This window comes from Scylla paramamosain, chromosome 8 (assembly GCF_035594125.1).
Source record: "Scylla paramamosain isolate STU-SP2022 chromosome 8, ASM3559412v1, whole genome shotgun sequence".
NCBI classification, from domain to species: Eukaryota; Metazoa; Arthropoda; class Malacostraca; order Decapoda; family Portunidae; genus Scylla; species Scylla paramamosain.
The window spans coordinates 8,178,816-8,192,152 of NC_087158.1; the positions used below are offsets into that span (position 1 = coordinate 8,178,816).

Genomic DNA, 13,337 nt, shown 5'->3' on the forward strand with positions numbered 1-13,337 from the left:
ACCATCGCCTTGCAGGCAGATTTGGATAGGATGAACGAATGGACAGACAGATGGCAAATACAGTTTAATATCAACAAATGCAAAGCACTTAGCGTAAGTAGAAGAAACCCACACAGTAGTTACACAATGAACAACCAAGTTCTGGTAGGTTCAAAGTAAGAATTTGAGATTTAAAGTTAGCTCTGAACTCCGTCTAAGAAAGCAATGCAAAGAGGGCAGCAACAAAGCAAATAGTGTATTATGATTCATTTTCAGGAATGCTAAAACTAGAACACCCGAAGTAATATTAAAGTTACATTTGGCGCTAGTCAGATTTCATCTAGACTACGCTGTCCAATTCTGGTCACCACATCACAGGAAAGATTAAGGTCTATTAGAATCAGTACAAAGGAGAATGACTAAAAGGTTACAGGGGATGAGGAGTGTTCCTTACGAAGCGAGACTCAAGCTGTTAAATTTACATTTTTTAGAGAGACGTAGGTTAAGAGTTGGAGCTGATAGAAGTCTTTAAATGGTACATGGGTTATAACAAGGGGAACATAAGGAAAATTCTTAGAATCTGTAACCATGATAGAACAAGAAAAACGGGTTCAAGCCTGAAAACTTGATGTTCAAAAAGGAGACAGGAAAGAATTGGTTCTCAAATAGAGTAGTAAATGATTGGAACAGACGTATTAATGAAGTTCTTAGTGCTGATTCATTTGGGAACTGTAAGAAAAAATTACACATTTATGGATGGGGATGATAGGTGGAAATAGGTAGGAATATTTCATACAAGTACTGCCACGTGTAGGCCTGATGCCTTCTTGCAGATTTACTTATTTCTTATGTTCTTATTACCAAAAGCGTGTATTTTCAGTGTTTTTTTCAGCTATTACGTGAAAAAAAATGCCAAAATGCATGAAAAGCACCCCATATCAGGAAAAAAAGGGACATTACGAGAAACGTGCATTATGAGAGTTTTTGAGATTCTTAGATACCAAAACGCTAAAACTCTTGAATAACACTCTTAATTGAGAAACGGAACAACCTTACCAAATGCGTGTATTTTGAGTGTTTTTCACATTCTTGGTTACCAAAACCCAAAATTTCATGCGAAAATAGCTTTATATGGGAAAAAAAATTACATTATCATAAAAGTGTCTTTTGAGTGTTTTTGAGCGTGTTAGGCAATAAAGCACTAAAAAGAAGGGCAATCACATTACATGTGAATAAAACCAACTTTTACCAAGAATTTACATTTAAGTGTTTTTGAGCTCCTTACATACCAAAACGCTAAAACGCATATAAAATATCCTTTATGGAGAAACAGAAAAACATTACCAAAAACATGTATTTTGAGTGTTTTTGATCATGTTACCTATAAAAACGCTTAAATACATGCAAAGAACCCTATGTTTGGGAAACAAAAGTATATTACGAGAAACGTGTATTATGAGTGTTCTTAAGTTCCTTAAGTACCAAAAAGCTAAAAAAAAAAATAAATAAAGAAAAAAATACCATTTTTTTTATCTTCATAGATACAGAGATGCCAAAATTCTGTAAAAATTCAGTGAAATTATGTGGAAAAAAGAACATTATCGAAAAAGATAATTTTAGCTTTTTTTTCGGACTGTTATGTACCAAACCCTAAAGTGCATGGAAAGCCATCTATATGAGGAAATTAAACGACTTTCCAAGAAAACTGTCTTTTGAGTGTTTTTCAGCATGTTAGGCACCAAAACGATAAATAATATGGAAGTCTCTCTATATGGGAATGTAAAAGAAAATTACTGAAAACGTGTCTTTTCAGTGTTTTACGTAGAAAAACTTTAAAACGGATGCAATCCAAACTATATCAAGAAATAGAAAAACATTAACCAAAAAGGTATATTTTGAGTGTTTTTGAGCTTGTTACCTACAAAAAACACGAAAAAGGATGCTAAGCCCTCTATATTGGGCAACAAAAGGATATTACGAGAAACGTGTATAATGAGTGTTTTATAGTTTCACAAGAACCATAAGGCAAAAAACGCAAAAAACTCGTGTGTATGGAGAAGTTTCTTACATACCAAAGTGCTGAAACTCATGAATAACACTCTTAATTGAGAAACAGAACATCCTTACTATATGCGTGTATTTTGAGTGCTTTTCACATTCTTAGTTACTAAAACCCAAAATTGCATGCGAAACTAACTTTATTTGGGAAAAAAAATGACATTACCAGAAAAGTGTCTTTTGAGTGTTTTTGAGCATGTTAGGCAATAAAGCACTAAAAAGCAGGGCAATCACATTACATGGGAATAAAACCAACTTTTACCAAGAACTTGACTTTAAGTGTTTTTGATATCCTTACATACCAAAACACTAAAACGCATGCAAAACATCCTTTATGGAGAAACAGAATAACATTACAAAAACATATATTTTGAGTGTTTTTGATCATGTTATCTATAAAAACGCTTAAATACCTGGAAAGAACCATATGTTTGGGAAAGGAAAGGACATTACAAGAAACGTGTATTATGAGTGTTTTTTAAGTTCCTTAAGTACCAAAAAGCTAAAACCCACAAATAAAACTATTTATTTAGAAAAAATAAAATAAATAAATAAAAAATATAAGATTTTCTTTTTTTTTTGTTATTCATCTTCATAGGTACCGAGATGACAAAATTCTGGCAAAATTCAGGGCAATTATGTGATAAAAGAACATTATCCAAAAAGTTAATTTTAGCTTTTTTTTCGGACTGTTATGTACCAAACCCTAAAGTGCATGCAAAGCCACCTACATGGGAAAATTAAACGACTTTACCAGAAACCTGTCTTTTGAGTGTTTTTTCAGCATGTTAAGCAACAAAACGATAAATAATATGGAAATCAATCAATATGGGAATACAAAATAAAATTACTGAAAAAGTTTCTTTTTAGTGTTTTACGTAGAAAAACGCTAAAACGGATGCAAACCAACCAATATGAAGAAATAGAATAACATTACCAAAAATATGTATTTTGAGTGTTTTTGATCATGTTACTTATAAAAACGCTTAAATACATGCAATGAACCCTATGTTTAGGAAAGGAAAGGACATTACGAGAAACGTGTATTATGAGTGTTTTGAAGTTCCTTAAGTACCAAAAAGTTAAAACCCAAAAATAGCACTCTTTATAGAGGAAAAATAAATAAATAAAAAATAGGATTTTTTTTTTTATTAATTTTCATAGGTACGAAGGTGCCAAAATTCTGGCAAAGTTCAGGGAAATTATGTTAAGAAAGAACATCATGAAAAAAGTTAATTTTAGCTTTTTTTCGGACTGTTATGTACCAAACCCTAAAGTGCATTAAAAGCCACCTATATGGGGAAATTAAACGACTTTACCAGAAACCTCTCTTTTGAGTGTTTTTCAGCATGTTAGGCACCAAAACGATAAATAATATGGAAGTATATCTGTATGGGAATCCAAAATAAAATTACTAAAAACGTTTGTTTTCAGTGTTTTACGTAGAAAAACGCTAAAACAGATGCAAACCAACCAATATGAAGAAATAGAATAACATTATCAAAAAGGTATATTTTGAGTGTTTTTGAGCTTGTTACCTACAAAAAACGCGAAAATGGATGGAAACAAAAGGACATTACGAGAAACGTGTATAATGAGTGTTTTATAGTTTCACAAGAACCACAAGGCAAAACACGCAAAAACTCGTGTATATGGAGAAGTTTCTTAGATACCAAAATGCTGAAACTCATGAATAACACTCTTGATTGAGAAACAGAAAAACCTTACCAAATGCGTGTATTTTGAGTGCTTTTCATATTCTTAGTTACCAAAACCCCAAATTGCATGCGAAACTAGCTTTATGTGGGAAAAAAAATGACATTACCAGAAAAGTGTCTTTTGAGTGTTTTTGATCGTGATAGGTAATAAAGCACTAAAAAGCTGAGCAATCACATTACATGGGAATAAAACCAACTTTTACCGAGACCTTGCCTTTAAGTGTTTTAAAGCTCTTCACATACCAAAACACTAAAACGCATACAAAACGGCCTATATTGAGAAACAGAAAAACATTACCAAAAACGTGTGCTTTGATTGATTTCCAGCTTGTTATATTTAAAATTTTCAAAATATATGTAAAGGAGCCTATTTCGGGTAACGAAACGACATTCCCGGAATTATGTTGTTTCATTACTTTTAAGCGTAGTAAGCACCTAACGCTAGAAAAAAAAAAAAATATGGAAAATACTCTATATAGGAAAACAAAACAATATGAGAAAAATTTTTTTTGTGTTTTGAGCTTATTACGTACCGAATCTCTAAAATGCGTCGAAACCACCCATTATTAAAGAAACAGAAGATCGTTAGCAAAAAGGTGTGTTTTGATTTTTTTTCTTGAGCTTATTAGGTAATAAAACGCCAAAATTCATGCAAAGTACCTTATATAGGGAAACGAAACGATATTAACAATATTCCCCATGCCAGGTACCAAAACGAGAAAATGCATACAAAGAACCCTAAATGAAGAAATAGAACAACATTACCAATATCTTGTGTTATGAAAATTTTGGAGCTTGTTAGGTACTAAAACGAGAAAGTGCAAGCAAAGCACCCTATATGGGAAAAAAAAATAATTAAAATTTTTTTTTCTATTTCTTATGTACAAACACGTTAAAACACATACAAAATAACGTGTAATGGAGAAACAGGACAACATTGCCAAAAACGTGTATTTTGAGTGTTTTTGAGCTTCATAAGTACCAAAATGCCAAAATACATGCAAAGAACCCTCTTTGCAGTAACGGAACGATATTACCAGAAAATTGTCATATGGGTTGTTTTGTGGTATATTATGCACCATATCGCTGAAAAAAAAATTTTTTTTTTAGTTTCTTGCGTACCAAAACACTCAAACGCGTGGAAAATAACTTTTTATGGAGAAACAACATTTGTATTGAATGTTTTTCAGCTTTTTTAGATCGCAAAACACCAAAATGCATGCATATTAGCCGATATTAGGAAACGAAACGATATTAACAGAGAAGTGCATTATGAGATTTTGTCCAAAACTCAAAATATATATGAATAACACTATATATAAAGAAACAGAACAATGTTACGAAAAACGTGTATTACAAGTTTTTTTTTCGCAATGTTAGATAATAAAACTCCAAAATGCATACAAATCAACCTATCGAAGAAACAGAACATTACCAAACACGTGTATTATGAGAGTTTTTCCCTGTGTTAGGTACTAAAACGCCAAAATGCATACAAAGTAGCCAATATGAAGAAACAGAAAAAAATTATTAGAAAAAAAAATATAATGAGTGTTTTTGTGCTTGTTAGGTACCAAAACGCTTAAGTGCATGCAAAGCACGCTGTATGGGAAAAATAAAGAACATTCTTTTGATTGCTTGTTTTTTTTCTGCTTATGTACTAAAACGTTAAAATGCTTGCAAAACGCCATTCATGGGCAAGTAGAACAACATTACGAACTTGTGTGTTTTAAGCGTTTTCCATCTTGTTAGGTACAAAGAGGACAAAATTCATGCAAAATATCCTATTTGAGGTAATAAAACGATTTTACCAGAAACGTGTCATTTGGGTGTTTTTTTTTTTTTTTTTTTACATCAAAACGCTGATAAGAATGGAAAACACTATACATGGGAAAATAAAACATTATCAAAAACGTGTCTTTTGCGTGTTTTTGAGCTTATTACGTACCAAATCGCTAAAACGCTCCAAAACAATCTTTATGGAGGAACAGAGCATTACCAAAAAACGGGTGTTTTGAGTGTTTTTGAGGTTGAAAGGTACCAAATTGCACGCAAATTACCTGATATTTTTAAATAAAACGATATTAACAGAAAAGTCTATTAAGAGTGTTTTTTTGAGCTTGTTATTTACCAAAACGATAATCTGCATGCAAAGAACTGTATTTGAGAAAAGCAAACAACATTGCAAAAAAAAAAAACTTGTCTTTTAACAACGCATGCAAAACACCTCTTATTAAGAAACCTAACAACATTACTGAAAACGTGTGTGTTTAATATTTCCAGCTGGTTAGATACTAGAACGACATTAACAGAAAACGTACCATTTGGATGTTTTTGAGCATATTAAGCACCAAAACTCTAAAACACATGAAAAACACTTTACATGGGAAGAGAAAATAACATTATCATCGTGTGTATTTTGAGGGTTTATCTTCTCATGTACCAAAACGCTAAAAAGCGAGAATATTTGTATATATGGAGAAACAGAATAACATTACCAAAAACCTACTGTGAGTGTTTTTCTTTGTGTTTAAGTACCAAAACTCCAAAATGCATACAAAGCACTCATACAGATTGCTTTATATGCATTTTGGATAGAAAAACGTGCATTATGTTTTTTTTTTATTTTTTTAAGCTGGTAACATACCAAAAAGTTCAAACATGCGAAACGCTCTTTATGGAGAAACAGAGCAACGTTGCCAAAAACATGTTTTGGGTTTTTTTTTTTTTTTTCCAGCATGCTGGGTACCAAAATAACAAAACACATGCAAAGCATCCTATTTGAGTTAACGAAACGGCATTCCCAAAGATGTGTCATTTTTGTGTTTTTTTTTTTAGCATATTAGCCACAAAAAAAAAAAACCTATAAAAACATTGAAAACACTCTATATGGGAAAATAAAACATTATCAAAAACACGTCTTTTGAGTGTTTTTGAGTTTCTTCCGTACCAAAAGTCTAAAACAGTGTAACACTGTTTATAGAGAAAAGGACAACATTACCAAAAAATGTGTTTCTTCATTGTTTTTGAGCTTGTAAGGTAACAAAGCACCAAAGTCCATGATAATCACCCGATATGGGGAAACGAAACGATATTAACAGAAACGTGTGTTATAATTGTTTTTTAACTTCTTCTGTACCAAAACGCTAAAAACACGTGAATATCACTATATTGAGAAACAGAACAGCATCATCAAAAACTTGTATTAAGAGTGCTTTTCTCAATATTAGGTACCAAAATGCTAAAATGCATATAAAGCACCCTATAAGAAGAAACAGAATGATATTACAAAAACCTGTATTATAAGTGTTTTTTACCAAAACGCTTAAGCGCATGCAAACTCCCAATAAGGCAAAAACAAATAACAATAACAAAAACGTGTCTTTTGAACGTTTTTCATCTTCTTAGTACCAAAACGCGGAAACGCATACAAAACGTTGTTTATGGAGAAACAAGTACATAACCGAGAATTTGTCTTTTCATTGTTTTCCAACTTGTTGGGTACCAAAACGTGAAAATGCATGTAAAGTACCCTATTTGGGTAGCGAATCGACATCACCACAAAACGTGTAATTTGTGTGATTTGAGCATATTAGGCACGAAAACGCTAGAAAGCAGAGGGAAACAAAGCAACATTATCAACAACGTGTCTTTTAAGAAATCTTATGCTTCTTACGTACCAAAACGCTGAAACATATGTAAAACAACCTCTAAGGTGAAACAAAACTATATTAAGAAAAACGTGTGTTTTGAGTGTTTTTGAGCTATTTAGGTAACAAATGCCAAAATGCATCCAAAGTATCCGTTACTGGGAAACGAAATGATATTAACAGAAACGTGTGTTATAAGTGTTTTTCAATATTACTGATACCAAAACACTAAATTACGTGAATCGCTCTCAATATGGAAATATAGAACAACATCACCAAAAACGTGTATTATGAGTGTTTTCGCCATGTTACGTAATAAAACGCCAAATGCAGACAAGCACCCTATATGACAAAAAAAAAAAACATTACTAAAATGGTGTATTATGAGTGTTATTAAGATTGTTAGGTACCAAAACGCCAAAATGCACGCAAATTACCCTATATGTGAATAGCAAACAACAATACCAAAAGCATCTTTTCAGTAGTTAACAACCCTCCAAAATATATACAATCACCCTATCTGGGGTTAGAAGACGACATTCTCAGAAATGGTGTTTTTTGAGGATATTAGGCACCAAACGGTAAAAAAGGAAGAAAAATATTCACTATAAAATATCAAAACTGTGTATTTTTTTTTTTTTTAAGCTTCTTACGTACTAAAACGCTAAAACACGTGTTAAATACCCTTTAGAGAGAAAATGAACATTACCAAAAACGCTAAACCGCGCGGAAAACACGTTTTATGGGGATACATTACAAAAAAAAAAAAAAAAGTGTGATTTGAGCGTTTTTCAGCTTGTTAGAAACCAAAACGTGAAATTCAATGGAAATATCACGGTATTGGATAATAAAGGATATTTAAAGAGTATTATAAGTATTTTCAGCTTCTTAGGTAAAAAAAAAAACGCTAAAAAAAACGTAATATATATATATATATATATATATATATATATATATATATATATATATATATATATATATATATATATATATATATATATATATATATATATATATATATATATATATATATATATATATATATATATATATAGATATATATATATATTCCATGCGTTTTACCGCTTTAGTACGTAATCTGAAAAACACTCGACACATTTTTTTTAATATATATATATATGTATATATATATATATATATATATATATATATATATATATATATATATATATATATATATATATATATATATATATATATATATATATATATATATATATATATATATATATTAAAAAAAATGTGTCGAGTGTTTTTGAGATTACGTACTAAAGAGGTAAAACGCATGGAAAACACTGTTTGGGGAGAAAAAAAATGACAATAATGTGTATTTTGAGTTATCAGCGTAATAAGTAGTAAAACGCCAAAATGCATGCAGATCGCCTATATGAAGTAACGAAACGACATTTCCAAAAGCGTGTCATTTAGGTGTTTTTTTTTAGGGTATTAGGCACCAAAAAGGTAAAAAAAACAAAAAAAACATGGAAAATACCCTATATAGGAAAATTAAACAACTTCAACAAAATCGTGTCCTTTGTGAGCTTTTGAGCTTCTTACGTAACAAAACGATAACTAAACTAAACAAAAACTTGTGTTTGAGTGTTTTTGAGCTTGTTAAATAACTAATCGCCAAAATGCATGCAAAGTTTCAGATATGGGGAAAAGAAAAGATATTAACGCTGTTTTTCAGCTTCTTATTTAACGAAACGCTAAAACACGTAAATAGCATTCTATATGAAGAAACAGAACATCATTACGAAAAACGTGTATTATGGGTGCTTTTCCCCATGTTAGGGACCAAAACGCCAAAATACATATAAAGCACCCTATGTGAAGAAACAGAACGACATGATCACAAACATGTATTATGAATATTTTTGAGTTTGTTAGTTATCAAAACGCCAAAGTACATGCAAAGCACCGTATAGAAGAAGAAAAAAAAATTACCAAAAACATATCTTTTGAGTGTTTTTCAGCTTCGTACGTACCGAAACTCTAAAAGAGATTGAAAACGCACTTTACTGAGAAATAGAACATTAAAAAAACGTGTGTTTTAAGTGTTTTTAAGTTAGGTACCAAAACGACAGAATGCATGTAGAATACCTTGGCTGGAGTAACTAAAAGATAGTACCTGCAACGTGCCATTTGGAAATTTTCGAGCAAATTAGGCAACAAAAAGCTAAAAAGCATGGAAATAGCTCTATATGAGAAAAGAAAACATCATTGTCAAAAACGTTTCTTTTTAGTGTTTTTGAGAGTACAAAACACTAAAATGTGGGCAAAGAAATATTTATGGGAAACTTTAGCAAAAAATTCTTATCCCAGTCTTTTAACTTGTTAGGTACCCATATTGCCCCATAAACCCCATATTGCATGCAAAGGACCCTATTTGAGGAAACGAAACGATATTAAAAGAAACGTGTATTATGAGTGTGTGTTTTTTTTTTTTTTTTTATGTACGAAAACACGTGAATATTACTCTATATGAGGGAAAAAAAAAAACATTAACACAACCAGTAGCAAAACATCACCAGAAACTTGTCATTTAGGTGTTTTGAGCATATTAGGCAGCAAAACGCTTATAAAGCAAGGAAAACACCCTATATGGGAAAACGAGATAACCTTAACAAAATCGAGTGTTTTTGAGATTCTTACGTACCAGAACGATAAAAGATTTCCGAAACAATATTAGCAAAAACGATTTTTTTAGCTAGTTAGGTAACAAAACGCCAAAATGTATGCAAATTACGCTATATAGGTAAATGAAACGATATTAACATAAAGGTGTATTATGTCTTTTCAGCTTCATAGATACCAAAAGTCTAAAACACGTAAATAATACTATATTTGCAGAAACAAAACAACATTACCAATAGTGTACTTTATGAGTTTTTCCCATGATAGGTACGAAAACGCCTAAAAGCATAGTGAACACCATACATAAAGAAACAGACCAACATTACGAAAAACTTGTATAGTGAGTGCTTTTGAGCTTGTTAGATACAAAAAACACCAAAGTGCATGCAAAACAACCTGTATAGGAAAAAACAATCAATATTAACAAAAACTTGTCTTTTGAGTGTTTTTCAGTTTCTTACGTACTAAAACTCTAAAACGCATGAAAAACACCCTTTATGGAGAAAGAGGACATTACTATAAACGCCAAGTTTTCCCGATCATTAGCTACCAAAACGCCAAAATGCAGACAGCACACTATTTGATGTAAAGAAATTATATTACCGGAAACGTGTCATTTCAGTGTTTTGAGCATATTAGAAACCAACCCCCCCCAAAAAAAAAAAAATAAATAAAATATATATATATATATATATATATATATATATATATATATATATATATATATATATATATATATATATATATATATATATATATATATATATATATATATATATATATATATATATATATATGTCACGCATAATGTGGATAATTGCCTAATGTGGACAATTGCCTAATGTGAACATTAGGCAGAAAATTGCCTAATGTGTACATCAAGCAAGTAGGTTGCGTAAAGTTTACAAATTGTTAACATTAGGCAAAAAATGCCTATTGTTCAAATTATGCAGCTCAATTTTGCCCAATGTGAATAAGGAAAACATAATTAATTAATGCAATATTAGTATAAGTAAAATACTCGTAGGTCAATCGATCTCAGGGTTCAGTTGAGTCCAATCACAAATTTTTGCATGATCTACCTGGGTGACAGCGCGAGTTGCATTTAATTTCTTTTCTTAGGCAGCTGCACCTTCCTGATGTACATTGAGTAGTACATTGACACTTTGCCCACCAGTGGCTCTTGCTGTTGCTGTTCTCATCGATAGGCAGATATCAGGAACCTCTTCAGACTTTATAAGGGTCTGTTTGATCCCACTTAGGTCAGCTGGTGTAAATTTTGTTCTAATAATTCCCTCCCGACAACCTACAGTGTATAGTCCTTCTTCTTCCTTAAGGATGACTACTAACAGATTTTTTGGATCTGTTGGACCACGATCGACATCTGGAACCCTCAGCGTAGCACATTGACCAATGGACAATGGCTTAAGCAGGTTTTTGCCGCGTCTTGTCATCCGTGCTGCTGCCTTTGATTGTCCTATATTAGCTGCAACACGGATCTTTTGGAAATTCGTAGCTACTGTCTCTGCCCGTGTCTCTGCTTCTGCCTCTTCCCCTGCCTCTGCCTCTGCACCTGTCTCTGCTTCTGCCTCTGCCCCTGTCTGTGCTTCTTCTTCTGCCTCTAACTCTGTTGCTGCTTCTGCTTCTGCACCTGTCTCTGCTTCTGCCTCTGACCTCCCTGCCCGTGTCTCTGCTTCTGCTTCTGTCTCTGCCCCTGTCTGTGCTTCTTCTTCTGCCTCTGCCCCTGTTGCTGCTTCTGCCTCTGCACCTGTCTCTGCTTCTGCCTCAGTCTCTGCTTCCAGAAATGACTCGAGATCTTCCTCGGTGAATATATTACAAAAAGCTGTACTTGGCACGATAGATGATGCTAATCCAACTTGCGGATCTAGTCCAAATGTAACTTTAAAAGGACTGTGGCCAGTTGTTTCATGCTGACTGATATTAACTTGCCACTGAACAAACTTAAGACCTACTGACCACTTTTTGCTGTTATTTTCCCTCATCCAAATGGTTAGTTTGTCCTGGATCACACCGTTTAGACGTTCAACAGCTCCTTGGCTTTGAGGATGACGTGGGCGTCCAGTCACCAGCTTCAGCTCTGGCCATAGCATTGAAAGCTCGGTGATGATGGCATTCACAAACTCCCGTCCGTTGTCGGAATGTAAAATAGCAGGTGCTCCAAATGTCAGAAATATATCTAGAAGGTTCGCTGCGACTTCCTCTGCTCTTTTTGATGTCAGTGGACGCAACACACAAAATTTGCTGAAATGATTTACATATGTCATGATGTACTTAAAGTTTCCATCAGGTAATGTTTGAAAATTTATAAGATCTATCTGGCATCTAGAATGGATATCATGACTGCGTACCGGTTTTACTACCAAACCCTTTGGAGTTTTTCTGGCTTTCTTTTGATGACAGTGCTCACAGAATGAAATGTAGAGGTAGCATACTTCTTGTGTGATGTTTGACCATTTCTTTCTCACTTCTGCAATTGTTTTCTTGCCACCTCCATGGCCAATAGCTTCATGAGCTGTTTTAATAATACCAAACACTTCTTCTACACATGCAACAAACTTAAATTCATGTTCACTGGTATCTTTTCTTTTGCGAATAAGTCGGTCAGCATTGCCAACACGCAGAACTTCATAGCGTTTCTTGAGGTTATAGTCAAATGTAGACTGGGCTCCAGAAGAATTGATTCTTAACAAATCCTGCAACCACTGATCACGCTGGAGAGCGGGCTGGATGACAGCATTTTCAGCCTTGCCTTGCAGCGTTTGACGCAGCTGAAGTTCAAAAGCAGCTTGATCCATAGTGCATAAACTGTAATAGATAGAAAAGTTTAGTAATTTACAAAGAAAATATAGAGAAAAAAACATCAGCGAACCCACACAGTAATCAGAAATCCATAAGTTTAGAAAGATTTAGCATCACACTCACTTTACTTCGCGTTTTAGCGCCACTTTACTTCGCGTTTTAGCGCCACTCACTATGCTTCTCGTTTGAAAGAATTTGCACGCACCTGCTCACAACAACTCGGTTATAACAAACCCAAAGCTTCGAACAACATCTTTGCTCACAACAACTCGGTAACAGACCCAAAGTTTCGAACAACATTCGAACAAAACTGTAGACACTGGTTTGTCATTCAATTCACATTAGGCAAAATACCCTTGCCTAATTTGAAAATCATGCCTAAAGTGGACATTAAGCAAGTAAGTTGCCTATTGTCAACATCGTGCAAACAAATTGCCTAATATGAAGATTAGGC

The 13,337-nt window shown here is 33.0% G+C and overlaps 1 protein-coding gene across 1 annotated transcript; it reads right to left on the reverse strand.

The window, feature by feature from the left end:
* Positions 1-11,235: 11,235 nt before the first annotated feature.
* Positions 11,236-12,948, reverse strand: LOC135102747 (KRAB-A domain-containing protein 2-like; the record flags this gene model as incomplete). Its single annotated transcript, XM_064008261.1, has 1 exon — positions 11,236-12,948. A coding segment is annotated over exon 1 (1,710 nt), but the record flags the coding sequence as incomplete, so codon positions are not given.
* Between the last annotated feature and the right edge of the window lie 389 nt (positions 12,949-13,337).